Source organism: Canis aureus, chromosome 19 (genome assembly GCF_053574225.1).
Source record: "Canis aureus isolate CA01 chromosome 19, VMU_Caureus_v.1.0, whole genome shotgun sequence".
NCBI lineage: Eukaryota > Metazoa > Chordata > Mammalia > Carnivora > Canidae > Canis > Canis aureus.
Window position 1 is genome coordinate 6964496 of NC_135629.1, and position 20435 is coordinate 6984930.

The 20435-nt window shown below is 38.5% G+C and overlaps 1 protein-coding gene across 5 annotated transcripts in view; it reads left to right on the plus strand.

The window, feature by feature from the left end:
• Positions 1-20435, plus strand: part of RAF1 (Raf-1 proto-oncogene, serine/threonine kinase) — a 79764-nt gene that overhangs the window by 34004 nt on the left and 25325 nt on the right. For 3 of the 5 annotated variants that reach the window (XM_077857765.1, XM_077857767.1, XM_077857766.1), the window contains exon 2: positions 16347-16579. In XM_077857765.1, the coding sequence (XP_077713891.1) occupies positions 16373-16579 (207 nt within the window). In that variant the 5' untranslated portion in view covers positions 16347-16372. Of the gene's footprint in view, positions 1-16346; positions 16580-20435 lie in introns of those variants that run through there. The other 2 variants (XM_077857768.1, XM_077857769.1) reach the window with 1 other exon arrangement.

The window sequence follows — 20435 nt, forward strand, 5'->3', positions numbered from 1 at the left end:
CTCAGCAGGCAGGAAATAGAAGGCCTCGTGGCAACAAAGATCGTTATAAGAAATGATCAGCGGAAAAAAAAAAAAAGAAATGATCAGCGAGAAAGAGGAAGGCCTATTTTTAGAGATGAATATTAGAAATTTAATACTTAATTTAGTAAATAAGACTATATATAGTGTAAGAACCATGGGTATATACTTTCCATGCCTTAAAGATGGTGTATTATTGGGGTGCCTGAGTGGCTCAGTTGGTTAAATGCCTGAGTTGGTTTCCACTCAGATCATGATCCTAGGGTTGTGAAATTGAAGCCTGCATTGGGCTCCACTCTCAGCATGGAATCTGTTTGAGATTCTCTCTCCCTCTGCCCCTCTCCCCTCTAAAAAATGGCGTATTAATTAAAATCTAGTAAACCATGTAACCCAGTTAGCATTGGAGAAGTCTCAGATTATTCAGTGTATACATTATTAAAGTAGATATCTTCATAGTAAATTTGAATGATAAATAATGACACAAAATAACTGTACCTGAGGAAAGATTGAGAGTTACATTACATAGCAATGTAATACAGGAATATGGGAAGAATTGCATAAAGTAGGAGATACTACTATTTCTAAATGTAATGAAAGGTAGAATTAGCACACATAGAGAGTTCATTGGAAGGGCTAAGAAAGACACTTTAGGACTAGATGGATCCTTAAAAAAGTGATCATTCAAGTGTAAGAAGATGTATTTTGTATGGGTTACTGCATTTGGAAAGATTGATGTAAGGTCTCCTAGGGATTCTGAACTTTCAGACTTAGTGGTTTACACTAAACAGTACTTAAATTTTTTTTTATTAAAGTAATTGCTGCACCCCACATGGAGCTTGAATGCACAACCCTGAGATCAAGAGTCACCCACTCCTCTGACTGAGCCAGCCAGGCACCCCAAAATGTACATTTTTAGAATGTGTGTGTATCTGAATCAAAGATTCTCAAAAATGTAAAAAAAAAAAGTAATACATTCTGTTCTATCTTATTTTTGAAGAAAGCTGGTTAAACTCACCAAAATGATTTCCTGACAACTAATGGAATATATCCCATAGTTTTAAAAAGTACTAAGTTACACTCTTGAAAGAAACGGACTTGAGTTTATGAGGTCTCTTTTCTGAACAGTCTGGCTGTTAAAGTGCTGATTTTTGGGGTGCCTGTCTGGGTCAGTCAGAGCATGTGACTTTTGATCTTGGGGTTGTGAGTTGGCTGTAGAGATTAGAGATTACTTAAAAAGTTAAAAAAAAACACGATACTGATTCTGTCCCTTTTTGAAACCATATTGGTACTATATTAGTTATACCCCAAAAGGGGCTCAGCCTGCTTCACTAAACAAGTGTTTAAGGTCAGGGAACTTTTGTGATAAAAAAACTTCTATTTTGGGGATCCCTGGGTGGCTCAGTGGTCTAGCGCCTGCCTTTGTTCCAGACGTGGTCCTGGAGTCCTGGGATCAAGTCCCACATGGAGCCTGCTTCTCCCTCTGTCTCTGTCTCTGTCTCTCTGTCTCTCATGAATGAATAAATAAAATATTTAAAAAAAGAAAAAAGCTTCTATTTTGTACATATGAAGAGAGTTATCTAAAAAAACTTATTTTAAAATTAGATTCCATATAAACTTGTTACCAAATGATCTTCAAATCGTGTACTTAACAACCCTCTTTTAAACAATATACTTTTATATAAGAGTTGAAAAGACTGGATAAATACCAAGAAATACATTATGAGCAATTTTAATTTATCTTTTTTTTTTAAAAAAGATTTATTTATGTATTCATGATAGAGAAAGAGAGAGAGGCAGAGACACAGGAGGAGGAGAAGCAGGCTCCATGCTGGGAGCCCGACGTGGGACTTGATCCCGGGACTCCAGGACTGCGCCCTGGGCCAAAGGCAGGCGCCAAACTGCTGAGCCACCCAGGGATCCCCAATTTATCTTTTTTTTTTGATGTTTACTTTTGACACTACACAACATGTGTAGTCTTTTATTATTTTTTTAGTTAATTTATTTTAGAGGGAGGGAGGGAGAGAGAGGGAGAGAGAAGGAATCTCCCCAGACTCCCTGGTCAGTGAGGAGCCAGATGTGGAGCTTGATCTCACAACCCCGAGATCACGACCTAAGGCAAAATCAAGAGTCAGATGCTCAACCGACTGAACCATCCAGGTGCCCTTATAGTTCTTTTTTTTTTTTTTTTCTTATCGTTCTTTAAAGTATTTTTTAAAAGATTTTATTCATTTATTCATGAGAGACACACAGAGAGAGAGGGGCAAAGAGGGAGAAGCAGACTCCTCATGGGGAGCCCGATGTGGGACTTGATCCCTGGACCTGGGATCATGCCCTGAATCAAAAGCAGAGGTTCAACCACTGAGTGACCCAGGCGTCCCTTTTTAAAGTATTTAAAAAATTTATTGCTGGCAGACACATGACATTGGCTCTGTTCTTTTTATTTTTTTTTATTTATTTATTTATTTTTTTTTTTAGATAAAGTCTTTTTTTTTTTTTAATTTACTTATGATAGTCACAGAGAGAGAGAGAGAGAGGGCAGAGACATAGGCAGAGGGAGAAGCAGACTCCATGCACCGGGAGCCTGACGTGGGATTCGATCCTGGGTCTCCAGGATCACGCCCTGGGCCAAAGCAGGTGCTGAACCGCTGCGCCACCCAGGGATCCCTGGCTCTGTTCTTATTATGGAAAATAATTTACCATTTTAGCAGTGAAACCCAATAGTTTTTTCCCCCCTTTACGTGTGAAAGTGTATAAAATACTCCCTATTTAAAACTTCAAAAATTTCTTTTTAAAAAGTCTTCTCAGACAAAACAAAGTAGGATTTTTTAATAACTTTTTAAAAAATATTTATTTATTCATGAGAGACACAGAGGCAGAGACACAGGCAGAGGGAGAAGTAGGCTCCATGCAGGAAGCCCAATGTGGGATTCGATCCCTGGACTCCAGGATCACACCCTGAGCTGAAGGCAGACGCCCAACTGCTGAGCCACCCAGGCATCCCTTTTATAACTTTTCATAGTGTTTTTTCTTAGGGAAAAATAAGTCTGGTTAAATATTCTTTATTTTTAAAATTTAAAAATTTTTAGTTGACGTGTAATTGACTAATAGTTTCAGCTGTACAACATACTGAATGGGCATTTATATACATTACAAAATGTTTACCATGGTAAGTGTAGTTCTAATCTGTCACCATACAGTTATTACAGTATTATTGACTATATTCCCTAGTGCTGTACTTTTCATCCCTGTGACTTGTTTTATAACTGGAAGTTTGTACTTAATCTCTTTCACGTATTTGGCCCATTCTACCACTCCCCTCTCCTTTGGAAACCACCAGGCTGTTTTCTGTATGTAGAGTCTGTTTCTGTGTTTTGTTTTTTAGATTACACATTTAAGTGAAATCATACGGTATTTGTCTTTCTTTGATTTATTTCATTTAACCTACTACCCTCTAGGTCCATCCATGCATCCATGTTGTCATAAATGGCTGAGTGTAGTATTCATGTAGGGTGTGTGTGTGTTTGTACACCACATCTTGATCCTTTCATCTGTCGGTGGACACTTAGGTTGCTTCCATATCTTGGCTGCTGTAAATAATGCTACAGTGAATATAGGGGTGCAATATCTTTTTATATTCATCTTTTTGTTTTCTTTGGATAAATACCCAGAAGTGAAATTACTGGATCATGTGGATCATCATCTATTTTTACTTTTTTTAGGAACTCCCATATTGTTTTACATCGTGGCTGCACCAGTTTACATTTCCAACAACAGTTGCACAAGGGTTCTCTTTCCTCACAGTCTCACCAATATATGTATATTTCCTCACAGTCTCACCTATATATATATAAATAATTAGAAATGTCTTCAAGTCCTCTGCCCATTTTTAAATCAGATTATTTGAGGCTTTTTTTTTTTTTTTTTGTATTTGAGGCTTTTTTTGGTGTTGAGTTCTTTGAATTCTTTATGTATTTTGGGTATTGACCGCTTATTGGATATGTTATTTGCAAATATCTTCTCCCATTTAGTAGGTTGCCTTTCATTTTGTTGATAGTTTCCTTCGCTATGCAAACACTTTTTAGTTTTGTTTTTTTTTTATGGTGAAAAAATTTATATTTAGATTTATAGCCGGCTGGACTCAGTTTAGGTGATCCCAGTTTTGTTGGCAACATCCAAAGCATCATAGTCAGGAGCCAGTCGAGCATATGCTTTCTTCTCTCCCTCAGGCCTGATCAAGGTGTTGACCTTGGCCACATCAATGTCATAGAGCTTCTTCACAGCCTGTTTGATCTGGTGCTTATTGGCCTTGACGTCCACAGTGAACACAAGTGTGTTGTTTTCTATTTTCTTCATGGCTGACTCAGTAGTTAAGGGGAACTTGATGATGGCATAGTGATCAAGCTTGTTTCTTCTGGGGGCGCTCTTTCGAGGATATTTGGGCTGCCTTTGGAGACACAGGGTCTTGGGTCTTGGGTCCTTGGAATGTAGGTGACTGTGCACGCCTTTCAGCACCGCTTTCTTAGATTTCAAAGCCTTTGCTTTGGCTTCTGCTTTGGGAGGGGCAGGGGCTTCCTTCTTCGCCTTCGGTGCTATCTTTGTGAAAGGGCAAACACTTTTTAGTTTGACGTGATCCCAATTGTTTAATTTTGCTTTTGTTGCCCTTGCCTAAGAAGACAGATCCAAAAAATATTGCTAAGACCAATGTCCAAGAATTTACTGCCTATGTTTTCTTTTAAGAATTTTATAGTTTCAGGGCTTATATTTAGGTCTTTAATCCAATTTGGGTTTGTGTGTGTGTGTTGTAAGAAAATTTCACTCCAGTTTTCCCACCACTACTTATTGAAAAGACTCTTCACTATTGTATATTCTTGCCTCCTTTGTCGTAGATTGATTGCCGGTATAACTGGGGGTTTATTTCTGGGTGTTCTATTCTGTTCCATTGGTGTCTGTTTTTGTGTTAGTTTCATACTGTTTTGATTATTATAGCTTTGTAGTATGATTTAAAATCCATCTTTTTCTTTCTCAAGATTGCTTTGGCTATTTGGAATCTTTTGTGGTTTTATATAAATTATAGGATTATTTGTTTTATTCTGTGAGAAATGCTGTTGATACTTTGTTAGGAATTGCATTGAATCTTTAGATTGTTTTGGGGAATATGGGCATTTTAACAATATTCTTCCAATTTATGAGCATGGTATATTTTTTCATTTATTAATTGGCTTCATTTTCTTTCTTCAGTGTCTTACAGTTTTTAGGGTACAGATCTTTCACCACCTTGATTAAATTTATTCCTTGATATTTTGTTCTTAAATTTTTTTTTTTTTTTTTTTTTTTAAGATTTATTCATTAGAGAGAGAGCAAGGGAGGGAGGGCGAGAATTCTATGGAGTCTCCCCTCTGGACATGGAGCCCAATGCAGGGCTTGATCCCAGTACCCTGAGACCATGATCTAATCTGAAACCAGAAATCAGATGTTCAGCCGACTGAACTACCTAGGTGCAACACTGGATATTTTATTCTTTTTAATGCAATTGTAAATGGGATTATTTTCCTAATTTCTCTTTCTGCTAGCTTGTTATTAACGTATTGAACAGCAGATTTTTGTATAATGATTTTGTACTGAATTCATTTTAAGTTTTTTTTTTTTTGAGGGGGGGAGTGGTCTTCAGGGTTTTCTATATATAGTATCATGTCATTTGCAAATAGTGATAATTTCACTTCTTCCTTGACAATTTTGTCACTTTTATTTCTTGTCTGATTGGTGTGGCTAGGACTTGCAGTGCTATGTTGAATAAAAAGTGGTTATAGTGGACATCCTTGTCTTGTTCCTCATCTTACAGGAAAAACTTTTAGCTTTTTGCTGTTGAGTATCATCTTAGTGGTGGGTGTTATATATGGTCTTATTATGTTAAGGTTTATTTCCTCTGTATCCACTTTATCGAGAGTTTTTATTTTTAATCATGAATGGATGCTGAGTTTTGTTAAATGCCTTTTCTGTATATATTGACATGATTATATGATTTTTCTTTTAAAGATTTTATTTATTCATGAGAGACACAGAGAGTAGAGAGAGAGAGACACAGGCAGAGGGAGAAGCAGGCTCCATGCTGGGAGCCCAACATGGAACTTGATTCCGGGTCTCCAAGATCACACCCTGGGCTGAAGGGGGCGCTAAACCACTGAGCCACCCGGGCTGCCCTGATTATATGATTTTTATCATTGACTTACTAATGTGGTGTATCAGATAGTTGCAGATATTGAACCATCCTTGTATCCCTAAAGTAAATTCCACTTGATCACTTGAATGATCCTTTTAATGTCTTGTTCAATTTGATTTGCTAATATTTTATTATTTTATAGCCATGTTTATTGGGGATATTGGCCTGTAGTTATCTTCTTTTTTTTTTTTTTTTTTTTGGTAGTGACTTTGGTTTTGGTATCAGGGTATGCTGGCTTCATAGAATGAATTTCTTAAAAGCATTCCTTTCTCTTCAGTTTTTTGAAATAGTTTGAAAGGGATAGGTATTAAGCCTTTAAATGTTTGGTAGAATCTGAGGCACCTGGGTGGTGCGGTTTGAGTGACTCTTGATTTTGGCTCAGGTTGTTATCTCAGGATTGTGAGACTAAGCTCTGCGTTGGGCTCGGAGCTGAACACAGAATCTGCTTTAGATTCTCTGTCCCTTTCCGTTTGCTCCTCTTTCTCATGTGTGCGAGCTCTCTCTCCCTCAAATAAATATATCTTTTTTTTTTTTTAAGAAAAAGATATATAGTAGAATTTACCTGTGAAGGCCTGGGTCCTGAACTTTTTGTTTTTTAGGAGTTTTTTAAATTATTGATTTCATTACTAGAAATGGTCTATTCAGATTTTCTGCTTCTTCCTGATTTGGTTTTCTAAGTTCATGTATTTCTAGGAATTTATCCATTTCTTCTAGGTTGTCAAATTTATTGGTATATAATTTTTCATAATCTCTACATCTTTTCTATTTTTGGGGGGGAGTCTCAGTTTATTTCTGCTCTTTATTATTTCCTTCTTTCTACTAACTTTGGACTCTTATTTTTCTAGTTTCCTTAGGTGTGTGTAAGATAGGATTGTGATTTTTCTTGTTTCTTGAGATAAGCCTGTATTGCTATAAACATCCTGCTAGCACTGCTTTTGCTGTGTCCCATAGATTTTGGAACATTGGCTTTCTACTTTCATTTGTCAATTTTTTTTGTTGATTCATTGGTTTGTTGTGCCCAAGATTGTGAATCCGAGAAACCACCAAGGAGCCCGCACCGATGCAAGCGCACAAGGGTTTATTAGCAAGCTCGAGCTTGGGTCCAAGTATACCCGACACAGCGGAGCAGGGACTTGAACTCCAAAGTGGGTTACAGCTGGGTTTTTTATAGTCTGGTCTAGGGGATTTTCAGAAGGGGTGGAGGAATTTCTCAAGTTCTGTTTACATTCTGATATGGGGCTTAAGGGCATTGAGCTCTGTTCTCATTCTAATATGGGACTTTCTACCAGGGGCGTGGGCTCTGTTGTCTTTCTGATATGGGATTCTCTGCCCAGGGCAATTCTGAGCTCTGTTGTCTTTCTGATATGGGATTCCCTGCCAAGGACATTGAGGACATTCTGCAGTTTTTCCTGTAAAGTTCAGCTCTTATTCACAGGGGCCTAAGATGGCTGTACTTGTGCTAATGCTAAACTTTAGGTGGGATGGCCTTAATTTTTCTCGGCCTCCACAGGTTGTTTAGTAGCATATTGTGTAGCCTCCACATGTTTGTGTGTTTTTTCCTGTAAATGATTGCTAGTTTCATTCCTTTGTGGTCAGAAAAGATGTTTGATAGGATTTCAGTCTTCTTAAATTTATTGATACTTGTTTTGTGGCCTACCGTGGGATCTATCCTGGAGAATGTTCCATGTGCATTTGAAAAGAATGTACACTCTGCTGTTGGATGGAATTTTCTGTATATACACATGTTAAGTCCATCTGGTAATGTGTCATTTAAAGCTACTGTTTCCTTATTGATTTTTGGTCTGTATGCTCTATAATTGATGTAAATGGGATGTTAAAGTCCCTTACTATTATTGGATTACTGTCAATCCTCCCTCCCTCCTTTCCATAAACTCTGTGCCCAACATGGAGCCTGAACTCACAACCCTGAGATCAGGAGTTGCATGCTCTGCTAACTGAGCTAGCCAGGTACCCCTGTCAACTTCTTTCTTTATGTTTGTTAATATTTGCTTTAAGTATTTAGGTGCTCCTATGTTGGGTGCATAAATATTTACAATTGTTATGTCCTCTTGTTGGATTGATCCCTTTATCATTATGTAATGCCATTCTTTTTTTTTTTTTTTAAGACTTTATTTATTCACGAGAGACACACACACAGAGAGAGAGAGAGGCAGAGACAAAGGCAGAGGGAGAAGCAGGCTGGCTCCATGCAGGAGGCCTGAAGCGGGACTCGATCCTGGGTTCCCAGGATCAGGCCCTGGGCTGAAGGCAGTGCAGAACCGCTGAGCCACCCAGCCTGCCCTGTAATGCCCTTCTTTGTCTTGTTACAGTCTTTTGTTTCAAAGATTATTTTGTCTGATACATGTTGCTGCTCCTCCCTTTTTTCATTTCTATTTGCATAAAATATCCATTTTTACCATTCACTTTCAGTCTGTATTTTTAGGTCTGAAGTGAGTGTCTTCTAGGCATTATATAGCTGGTTTTTTGTTTTTTGTTATTTTAATCCATCCATTCATTCATTCATTCATTCATTCACCTTATGTCTTTTGACTAGGGTGTTTAGGTCATTTACATTTATAATTATTGGTATGTATATACTTATTGCCATTTTGTTCATTGTTTTCCTGTTGTGTAGTTCTGTTCCTTTTTCCTTCTCTTCCTCTCTTTTCTTGTGACTTGGCGACTTTTTTAGTGTTATGCTTGAAACCCTTTCTCTTAATTTTTTTGTATCAGAGGTTTTGGCTTGTGGTTATCATAAGGTCCATATATAATGTCTTTTGTATATAGCAGTTTCTTTTAAGTTGATGGTCACTTAAGTTCATACGTTCTAAAAACACTGCCATTTGTATTCTTTCCATTTTTTTTTTTTAAGATTTTATTTATTATGAGAGACAGAGAGAGAGAGAGAGAGAGGAGGAGAGAGAGAGGCAGAAACACAGGCAGAGGGAGAAGCAGGCTCCATGCAGGGAGCCCAACACGGTACTTGATCCCAGGTCTCCAGGATCAGGCTCTGGGCCAAAGGCGGGCGCTAAACCACTGAGCCACCCGGGCTGCCCTGTTTTTTGTTTTTTGTTTTTTTTTTTATTAATGTATTTATTTATTTGAGAATGAACGAAAACAATTGGGAAGGGCAACGGGAGAAGGAGAGAGAATCTCTAGCAGACTCCGTGTTAAGCACAGATCCTGGCATGGGGCTTGATCTCACAAATCTGAGATCAGAACCTGAGCTGACACACCAGGAGTTGGATGCTTAACCAACTGGGCCACCCAGGCACCCCCTCCCTCCATGTTTTATGAATATTATGTCATACTTTACATCTTTTTATTTTGTCTGTCCTTTAACTGATTATTGTAGATATAAATGATTTTTTTTGTCTTTTAATCTTTATACTAGCTTTATAAGTGATTGATTTATCTTTATCTTTACTATGTTGACTTTTAGCAGTGAAAATTTTCTTTCTCTCTTTTTAAAAAGTTTTGTTTATTCATGAGAGACACAGAGAGAGAGAGGCAGAGAGACATAGGCAGAGTGAGAAGCAGGGTCCCTGTGGGGATCCTGATGTGGGACTCAATCCCAGGGCCCTGGGACCATGACCTGAGCCAAAGGTAGATGCTCAACCACTGAGCCACCCAGGTGCCCCAGGATAGGAAAGTTTTTATTGTAGGCTCCACACCCAGCATGGAGCCCAATGTAGGGGTTGAATTCACAACCCTGAGATTGAGACCTGAACCAAGATTAAGAGAGTCAGAGACTTAACCAACTGAGCCAGCCACCCAGGCACTCCCGGGATGGGGAAATTTTTAGTTGTTACTTCTTCAGATAAGTTTTCTGCTCCCTTCCCTCTCTCTTCTCCTCTGGGACCCCTAATGTTATTACAGTTGAAATTGTTTCAGAGTTCTTTTAACCTATCTTCATTAAGAAAATTTTTCCTCCTTTTTTGCTATTTAGTTTAGTGATCCTGCTACTCTGTCTCCAGATTAATGATCTGTATTTCTGCATCCTCTGATCTGCTGTTGATCTCCTCTAGTGTATTTTTCATTTATTGTATTCTTCAGCTCTGATTGGTTCTTTTTATATATTTTCTCTTTGTTGAAGTTCTCACTGAGTTCATCCACTCTTCTCTCAAGTCTTTATAACCATTACTTTGTTTCATTTAGTTTTTTTTTTTTTTCTGAGGTTTTATCTTATTCTTTGATTTGGAACATTTTCTTCCATCCCCTTATTTTGTCTGAGTCTCTGTGTTTCTGTGTATTAGAGAGGTCAGCTGTATCTCTTGGTCTTCAAAATAGTGGCTTTAAGTAAAAGGTGACTTGTGGATCCTAGTAGCTCAGTCTTGCCTGGTTACCGCAACCAGGTGTTTCATGGGTGTCTCATGTGTGGCCTTCATGTTACAACTGGGCTGTGACTGCTCTAGGCATGTTAATGGTTGGTTCTAGTCCCCAGCTCGGCTGGCTGCAGTGACTGGGTGTGATAACTGTGTCCTACCCTGGTTGGTAGGACTGGCCCCTGGCACAGCTGGCTGTTGCAGGCATGCTGGTAGGAGGGGCACTAGTCCTGTCTGGAGCTGCCCCACTGGGTGTGGTAGGCCAGTAATTGTTTTAGGGTATTGCTGGTCTCCACTGAGGGTGTCCACTGGGTGTGGCAGGGTGGGAGCAGCTTTGGAGTGATGGGGCCGGTCCATTGGGAAGTGCTGGAGCAGGTGACTGTTGGTAACAAGATGGAAAGAGAGTGTCAGGACTAGTTCCCACCAGTTAGGCTGAAGGAAGGCAAAAAAAAAAAAAAAAAATGCCCACCAGCCCTTTCCTTCCTGAAGAAAGTTCCTACAGATCCTGCCCCTTTAGCACACACCCTAAAATTAGTCAATAAATCTCCTTCACATATAATCCAGATGCTTTTCAAACTGCTGCCTTTGTGTTGGGTCTTGGAGTGACTGATAAAGTATGCTGGCCATTTAAGCCAAATGTCATGGGGGCTTGTCTTGTTGATAAAGATCTGGGGTAAGAGTTGCCTTATGTAGGGCTAGTTTGGTTTGCTCCCCAGGGAAGACCTGTGTGCCTGTGAAATCCATCCTATTTGTGAGTCAACGACACTGGGGGTTTCAGAGGTTCGCAGGGTCTCTGCCTCTCTTAACCTTTTCAATATGGCCCTTTAAAATATATCTTTAACTGTGAAAATACTACTTTGCTAGTCTTTGGGTGGTTTTCAGAGGGAGTTGCACTTACGTAGTTGTAGCCTTGATGTGTCTTTAGGAGCAGGTGAGCTCAGAATCCTCTTGGAGCAGGTGAGCTCAGAATCCTCTTACCTCACTGTTTTCCTGAGCTTCCCTGGATAAATATTCTTTAAATTATACCTTTAACCAGTGTGTTTGGGTAGCCATCCTTTCCTGGGAGGTCTTGTTTTTGTAAACTAGTCTTACTTTAAATGGTTTCTAGTGTAACTATCATGAATAAATAAATAAAATCTTTAAAAAAAATGGTTTCTAGTTTTATGGCTTTGGCTCTGAAGTGGTTTGGTTTATTGACATTACAAATAATGCTGCAGTAAGTATTCCTTAATAGTGCTAGGTATTTCTGTAGTGCTGGCTGTTCTGTTCCCCCTGTAGGATAGATTGTCAGATGGTATAGAAATTCAATATTTAAACAGCTCAGAGACACTATTAGATAGACTGTTGCGGTTTACATTCTTATCAGCAAGTAGGAGAGGTAGATTTCCTCAAATGCCTGTGATGGGTATTTTCATTTTCAGTCTTCTAAATTTTATGAATCTGATGCTAAAAATATTATTTTGCTTTTCAAAATTTGCAGTTCTCTACTACGTATGTATATATACACATAAACACATATGTGTTTCTATTCTGTGAATAGATAAACACATACATGTGTTTCTATTCTGTGAATTTAATTCTCAGTTTTTCCTGTGACACTGTTCATGTTTTTTGTTAATTTTTAGGAGTTCTTTGTATATTAGGAGTAGTAATCCTTTATATATAGAGAGAGGTAGCTTTTGAAAAATGGATTTCTTCCAACATAGTGAATTTCTCCATTCATCAGAGAAAGCATTTGTTTTGAAACTTTTCTTTGGAATAGTGAAAGATTTCACATTTAGAATCTCATTTCTTTGGGCTCTCTAGTTTTAGTATGTCTCTAGGTATGTATTATGAGTGTATATGGTTTTTTTTTTTTTTTAAGATTTTATTCATGAGAGACAGAGAGAGAGAGAGAGAGAGAGAGAGAGAGGCTGAGACACAGGCAGAGGGAGAAGTAGGCTCCATGCAGGGAGCCTGACTTGGGGCTGGATCGCGGGACTCCAGGATCAGGCCCTGGGCTGAAGGCAGCACTAAACCACTGAACCACCTGGGCTGCCCCGTGAGTGTATGTGTTTTTTTAGCTGAGATTTGGTCAACATATCAGAAGGAGAGATCAGAATATTAGCTAGGTTTGCATTTATGTTACAGTTGTATATTTTTTCAAAGATTTTGAGAGTGAGAGCACAAGCAGGGAGACGTGATAGAGGGAGAAGCAGGCTTCCTGCTGAGCAGGGAGCCGGAAGTGGGGCTTGATCCAGGGCCCTGAAATCATGACATGAGCCAAAGGCAGACATTTAACTGACTGAGCCACCCAGGTGCCCCATTTATATTTATTTGAGAGTAGAATCAATGGGATTTCTGAATGTCTCCAGTTAAGACAAGCGTGTTGATGCTGAATGGCTTTTAGAAACTGACTTTTTCTTGTTTTCAGATGTGTGCCCTTTAGTAAATTGATTAAGGAAAACCTTAGAATAGAACTTCTATAATGAACAGATTAATGGTATATCCATCATCCTTGGGGCAGTTGGTAGGGCCCTTGGTCTTCCTAGCCTGTCTGCTGATCTCAGCATTCCTTACAAATATGGTTCATCATTGTGTATGAGTGACATGATAAAGGTTGGAAAACATTGACTTAACATGCTTCTTAGCCTAGTAAGTGGTCTTAGAAAAATAAAATAATGAAAGAATTTAAGTGGGTTTGCTTTGATCACTTTTAATGAAGTTATTGTAGTATGTTCTATACTAAGCACCAGCACTATTTTGTAAGTGCCTTCAAGACTTAAAATTCATCATTAAATAAGTATGCTCTTGGATTTAGGCCGCATTTAAGCCTTGTAAGTGGGTTCTTTAGCTAGTAGTTTATAGTACAGTCTCTACACCCCCTCCCCCAATTAAATACAGTACGCTGCTTACTGCAGTTCGTCATCTGCTGAATGGTAGATATTTTTTAAAGATGTACCACTAAATGGAGATTTAACTAACATTTACTAGTTCTGACAGGTCTATTCTATTAAAAAATTAAAATCAATCAAGCAGTTTATCTTTTAAAAAGTAAGAGTGGGGGGGGGCACCTGGGTGGGTCAGTTGGTTGAGTGTCTAGCTCTTGATTTTTGGTTCAGGTCAAGATCTCAGGGTCCTGGGAATTGAGCTCTGTGTCCAGCCCCACACTTTGTGGGGAGTCTGCTTGAGGACTCTCTCCCTCTCCCTCTGTCCCTCTTCCTGCTCATGGATGTGTGTGTGCTCTTTCTCAGTAAAGCTTTAAAAAAATTGTTTTGCAGCAGTATTCTGGTTTCTAACCTAATTCATTTAATAAGTATTTGAGTGCCCTCAGGTTCTAAGTACTATATTAAGGACTAAGAATACAGTAGTGAACAGGATTCGGCAGTGTCAAAATCAAAAGCATCTCTAAAGTGATCTTTTAGGTGAAGGCCTTAATAATGGGAAAGGCCTTCCAGGTGGAGGGAACAAGAAGTTCAAAAGTCCTGAAACTTTCAGCTTGACATGTTTGTTCAGAAAGGAGTAGTTTAGCTTATATTCTGAGTCTTAATTGGGGAAGAATATGTTGAGCTGCATCTTTAAGATAGATTGCTCTGGTTGCTCTGTATCTCTAGATGAAGGGAATCATATCATTTCAGGCTAATGGGATGCTCAGATGAGCCCTCTTCATCTTTTTCTGTCATCTGGTTCTAAACTTCATCTCTTCCTTCTTTTAGTTGGGGGAAAAAAGATCTAGGGAAATGAGGTGCCCCTAAAAAGTGACCTTATGGTAGTGAAAGGATGCCTCTAAAAAGTGACTTGATGGTAACGAATGAATAGAATTAGGAGTGTGAAGGGCCTCGGGTTTAGGTGCCAGAGGAGGTAGAAGGCAGTATGCCATGGTCCTGCCACTTGAAAGCTATGGTATCTTGTCCTACCTCTGTCCCTTACACAAATAAAAGACTTTATAGACGTTACTGTTGTAATAGTAAAACACGAACAGAAAGTAGGATTTAATATATAGAAAATAAAAATTCCTCACAATCCTGCTGAATTAATCACTGATCTAATCTAATCTAATTCTAATCTAATTCTAGATTTTCTCACCTCTTTATGATTCTGCATTTTTCTTTTTCCTAGATTAATACAAAAGAGGTTCAAACTATATTTTTCATTTTTTGTTTTGTCTTGGATAGCTTTTTTCCATCTGCACATATAGAGTACTTCATTTATCACATAGACATTAGTATTTAATTCCCTATTAGGTATTTGGTCTTCCCCCAGTTTTTCAAGGATATGAACCGTGCTATAATGAAGATGCTTGTACATGTAGCTTTTCTCTTTTTTAAGTTTTTATTTAAATTCCAGTTTTTATTTAACTTACAGTGTAATACTAGTTTCAGGTGTACAATTTAGTAGTTCAAGATGTATATACATCACGAGGTACTCAAAACAATAAGTATACTCCTTACTCCCCATCACCTATTTCACCCATCCCCCTGCCCACCTGTCCTCTGGTGACACTCAATCACTTTGTTCTCTGTAGTTGAGAGTCTCTGTCTTGGTTTGCACCCTACCCTTTTTTTCCTCTATATTTGTTTGTATATATCATTATACACTTGCCTTATACTTCTGTAGGTTAAATTCATAGAGTGCAATTGAATTACGAGGTCAGTCTTTAAATTTTCTCATCTATAAAGTGGAGATGTAAGTCTTACCTAGAGTGTTTTTCTCTAAGGATTATTTTGGATAATATGAGTGGGTTGTATGCAGTATATACTTCCTCATAATATTAGGCACATAGTAAATGGTAGGTACTATTAATAAGACAAAGCAAGTTTCTAAGGGAAGAAGGTATGAGAAGGATGGGATTTCCTGTCAACCTTACCATTTTCTAAAGAAGGAGAATAAACCTCACTTCTGCATGATTACTGACTCCCAGTCAATACCACAGTATGGTGTGTCCTGACTGTACAGTATCTGACTTTATCATCATTGTGTGACTGTTGTGGACTTCTATTGCAGTTTTCTTGTTCCCCACTTAAAACATTTGATTATTTTTTGGCTAGGTGTCTCTGCTTACTCCTGTTTATAAGTTCATTTTTGTACCAAAACTGAACTGTGAATGTTATGGAAAACTCATGGACTTTAAATTTAAATATACATAGAATCTGGTTATTTTATGTATGTATATTTAGATATACATAGAATCTGGTTATTTTACGTATTTTATGTATTTTGAGTTCTTGGACAAGTGTGATTTCTTTGTACCTTATTTGTTTAAAGGGTGAGTGGAGGATGGGATTTAAACTCTAGTTAAAAAAAAAAAACTCTAGTTATACACATTAAATGAGATCATTTATATATCAAGTTGTTTAATACACATCCTAGAAATAATTTACCTTCCTTTAAGCAGAAAATTGTGGCTTACAGTTCTTTTTTTCTTTTAATTTCACTTCTCATCGTACTTAACATGTTACTCATACCCAAGGGTAGTCACTTGCACTTAATATACAGTAACTAAAGAAGAAGAGAAATGTAATTTAAAAAATATTAGACTAGAAGTCAGGAGACCTGGGCCCATGTTCCAGGTTGGCTTTTAAATGGTAGTATAACCCTTGATGAATCTTGATTTCTAGTCCCTATTTTGCTCATTTTTGAGTTGTCTATGAAATATTTTTATAGAAATATATGAATATAGAAGTTTTCTGACTTAAGCAGAGAATGTCACTTAAGAGAAAGTCCACATACTATTTTCTAATTATATATTATATCGTTGAATTGGTTGCTTTTGTTCTAGATTAAGTTTTTTTTCTTTTTTTGAACAGGTTTAAGTGTTGTGTAAGCTGCATCAATGGAGCACATACAGGGGGCCTGGAAGACGATCAGCAATGGTTTTGGATTCAAAGACACAGTGTTTGATGGCCCCAGCTGCATCTCCCCTACAATAGTTCAGCCGTTTGGCTTTCAGCGCCGGGCGTCAGATGATGGCAAACTTACGGACTCGTCTAAGACAAGCAACACTATCCGTGTTTTCTTGCCAAACAAGCAAAGAACAGTGGTATGTAAACATTCCTCTCAGAAAATTTTGCTGTCCATCTACCTATAAAAAACATTTTGGATAATTTTATTCACCTTGTAGATGGGCAAAATCTTCACTGTCATTTAGGTCTTTATTAATTGGATTTCCAGTTGCAGATTTTATTGCTTTATATTGCTGTATTCCTTTTTTTTTTTTTTTTTTAAAGATTTTATTTATTTATTCATGATAGTCACACAGAGAGAGAGAGAGGCAGAGACACAGGCAGAGGGAGAAGCAGGCTCCATGCAGGGAGCCCGACGTGGGACTCGATCCCGGGTCTCCAGGATCGTGCCCCGGGCCAAAGGCAGGTGCCAAACCGCTGCGCCACCCAGGGATCCCTATATTGCTGTATTCCTTTCACACTCCCAACTTTCGTCTCACTCCTTGGCCTTTTATTATTATTCCTGCTTGGAAGTCATCTTATCTGCCACTTCATTCAAACAATTTGTACATTTTTATGAGGGTTTTCTTGATTTTTCTTTTGAAAAGCTCCCTTAAACCTTTCCAGCTAATTTTATGTATGTATGTATTATGGATATTAAAATGCCCACTAAATTTTTTTTGATGTTATAGTCAAGTATACAGAAGAAAATAAAATTACCTAGAAAAAATGTTGGTAAATTTTGTAGGCCCCAGGCAAAGCTGGAGTGCAGGTAGCTTAGAAAGTACAGCACCTTAGAAACTGCCACTTGGTTTTCTGACGCAGAATCCCAACTTTTCCAAGAAATTACTGCTCAAAATAGTTTCTTACTATCCCAGTGGAAAAAAACTCACCTGGTTAAAACAGGAAAGTAAAGTTGTGCTAACTTTGTTTGGTGGGACATTTCAGAAAACCTTAGTTCAAAACTTTCATGCCTCCTCCTTTCCAGCCCCTATTTGAGTAAAATCAGCGTATTGTGTTTTTTTCTTTGTACCTGGATGAGACAAAGTTCTGAGGTTGGGAAGTCCAGTCCAGAATTTTTTCTTTGTTTCTGACAGTTCTACTCTCTCCCCAGTTTACTTAATAAAATCCTTTATACTACTTTTTTGAACTTCAGGACCCTGCCAGTTGTAGTGTTGTATAGTCATGTGCATTTTGAACTGAAGGCAAACATAAGAGGTATTTAAAGTTTGAGTACATTTATTTTTGTTTCCCTTCCTAAAAAAAAGTTTAATGGCAAAATAAACAGTAATCTCCTTATTTCAACAGTGGCCTTTCATTTGCAAGGTGATTTTGCCTATTGTTACTCATTAATTTTCTTTAACCTTAAATGGAGCCCAGATGGGAAGTGTGAATGTAACGGGAAGCTGAAGGCAGGCTGAAGACCACAGGAAGTTAGTGTACCTGTCTCTCTGATTCTTTACTACCACGTTGCCTAGAAGAATGAAAAACTTTGTTTGGCATAATGATTATGTGTATGGACCTCTAATACAACCAGACCCCAATTTAAATCCCTATATTGCCTTCTATTAGCTGTATCATCTAGACAAGTTACATAATATTTTGAGCCTCTTTTTGCTGACCTTAATGAAATGAGGCTCATGCTAACTAAGTACAATAGCTAATTTATAAGTAAAATGGTAGCTATGATTATTTGAGTTTTTTCTACATCTGTGTAGCTTTCGACAGCTTTCAGTTGAGCACAGCTGGTAGTTTGGAACCAGTGATTTAGAGGCTTGACTCCTCTTACAGCTTATGAGAAGGCTCTAGCAGATAAAGTTAGTTTCTCCTATTCCTTTGATCAGAGATGGACCATTGCTCTCTGGAAGAACCATATTCTTTCAGCAGGCATCCATCTTTAGGGAAGCATAGGAGGTAGGAGTCCCTTGCTGGCCAGCAGGTTGAGTTAGTATTTTCTAATCATCCTTAGGTTGCTTCACTGCTTGGAACCCAGAATGACTCATAATCACTTAGTGGGTTCCAGAAATTAGTCAGATTTAACTGAATTCAACATGTGTCCACGGAGAGTTGTAGAGAGGAAAGTGACCAAAAGGATATGTATATTATTTAAATAGTTGTAGATGTATAATTGGTAGTTGATTGAAAAACCTTGTCATTTATTTTGTACATATGTGTACAAATATGTACACTGCCTACTTATTGGGTGGGTGCTTAGACCACAGCTGAGGACCATTAATGACCATTAGAATCAGGGGATCCCTGGGTGGCGCAGCGGTTTGGCGCCTGCCTTTGGCCCAGGGCGCGATCCTGGAGACCCGGGATCGAATCCCACGTCGGGCTCCCGGTGCATGGAGCCTGCTTCTCCCTCTGCCTGTGTCTCTGCCTCTCTCTCTCTCTCTCTCTCTCTCTCTCTCTCTATCATAAATAAATAAAAATTTTAAAAAATGACCATTAGAATCACCTGACACAGGTTAAAATATAGATTCTTGGGCTTCATTCAAAATCAGGTGAAGCAGAATCCTTGGATGTATTGGAGTGGGGAGGCTGGGAATCTATATTTTCATAAGCTCCTTGGATGATTCTAATGCCAGCCACATTTGTGAACCCCACTGAATTGGAGGATATTTATTTAAAGAACTGTCTAACTCTTAGAGTCTGTGACTTTTTTTTTTTTGGTACAGATTTTATGTATTTATTCATGAGACACACAGTGAGGGGCAGAAACACAGGCAGAGGGAGAAGTAGGCTCCTCGCAGGGAGCCTGATTTGGGACTCCGTCCCTGGAGTGGGATCACGCTGTGAGCCAAAGGCAGACACTCAACCACTTGAGCATCTGGGCGTCCTTAGAGTCTGTGACTTTTAATGAAGATTAATGGTATAACACAGCACTATAGTTTTCAAGGCCCTGTTGCACAGTATTTGATGCAAGTAATGATTTGGTTAGTGTGTATGTATTCCTTTTCATTGTCCTCATTCTTGATGTCTTGTCTTCATAGTTCAGATTCATATATCTCACTTAGTTTTGTTTCTGAAAAGCAAGAAGTTAATGGATCTGAGAGTATAACTGCTTCAAGAAATCTAAAATAAAGTTGCCATGGAACATTTTAAATACTTCAGACTTTTAAAATGGATCCAAACATACACTCACCTCCTCTGGATTGGCCACTGTCAGCTGTCACACTTTCACTGAGCACAGGAACTCTACTGTGGGCAATTCACAAGCCCTGCAAATCTATATTCTGTTCTCCTACTGGCCGTACTGACTCTAGTTGCCTCACTTTTAATTAACTTTATTGCCTTTGAAAACAAAATGTATGAGGGGCTCCTGGGTGGTTGAGTTGGTTGAGAGGCCAACTCTTGATTTTGGCTCAGGTCAAAATGATGTTGATGTTGTGGGATCGAGTCCTGTGTTGGGCTCTGTGCAAGGTGTGGAGCCTGCTTGGGATTTTCTTTCTCCCTCTTCCTTTTCCCCTCCCTTTCCACCCCCCCCCCCCCTTTTGCGTGCTCTCTCTCTCTCTCTCTCCAAAAAATAAAAGAAAAACAAAATGAATGGGGCTTTTATAAAAACTTTTAAAGTCTTAGTCGAAATTTTATATAGCTGCTATTATTAGCACCCTGACTACTCACACTTACACTGGGTCTCTGAGTACCTGCCTAGCTTTTGAAGATTGGGTATGGAAGAGTGTGGAAGGACATACACTGAGGCTACCTGGAATGGTGTGCACATTTATTTAAATTAGTAGTGTTTGTTTTTGTAGCAGGGCAGGAGCTCTGTTTCCTCTCCTTGCTTGCCCTTACAGTTGTGAAGTGTGTATGAAATGGAATTTTTGTCAGGAAGATAAATCATCTTGTTTCAAACAGGTTGAAATACAAGTTTTCGTCAGAAAAACTCTTGTTTGCTTATAGATTAGATTGGTTTATTTTCCTTTCTGGTGGATGTTCATGCTTGCATGT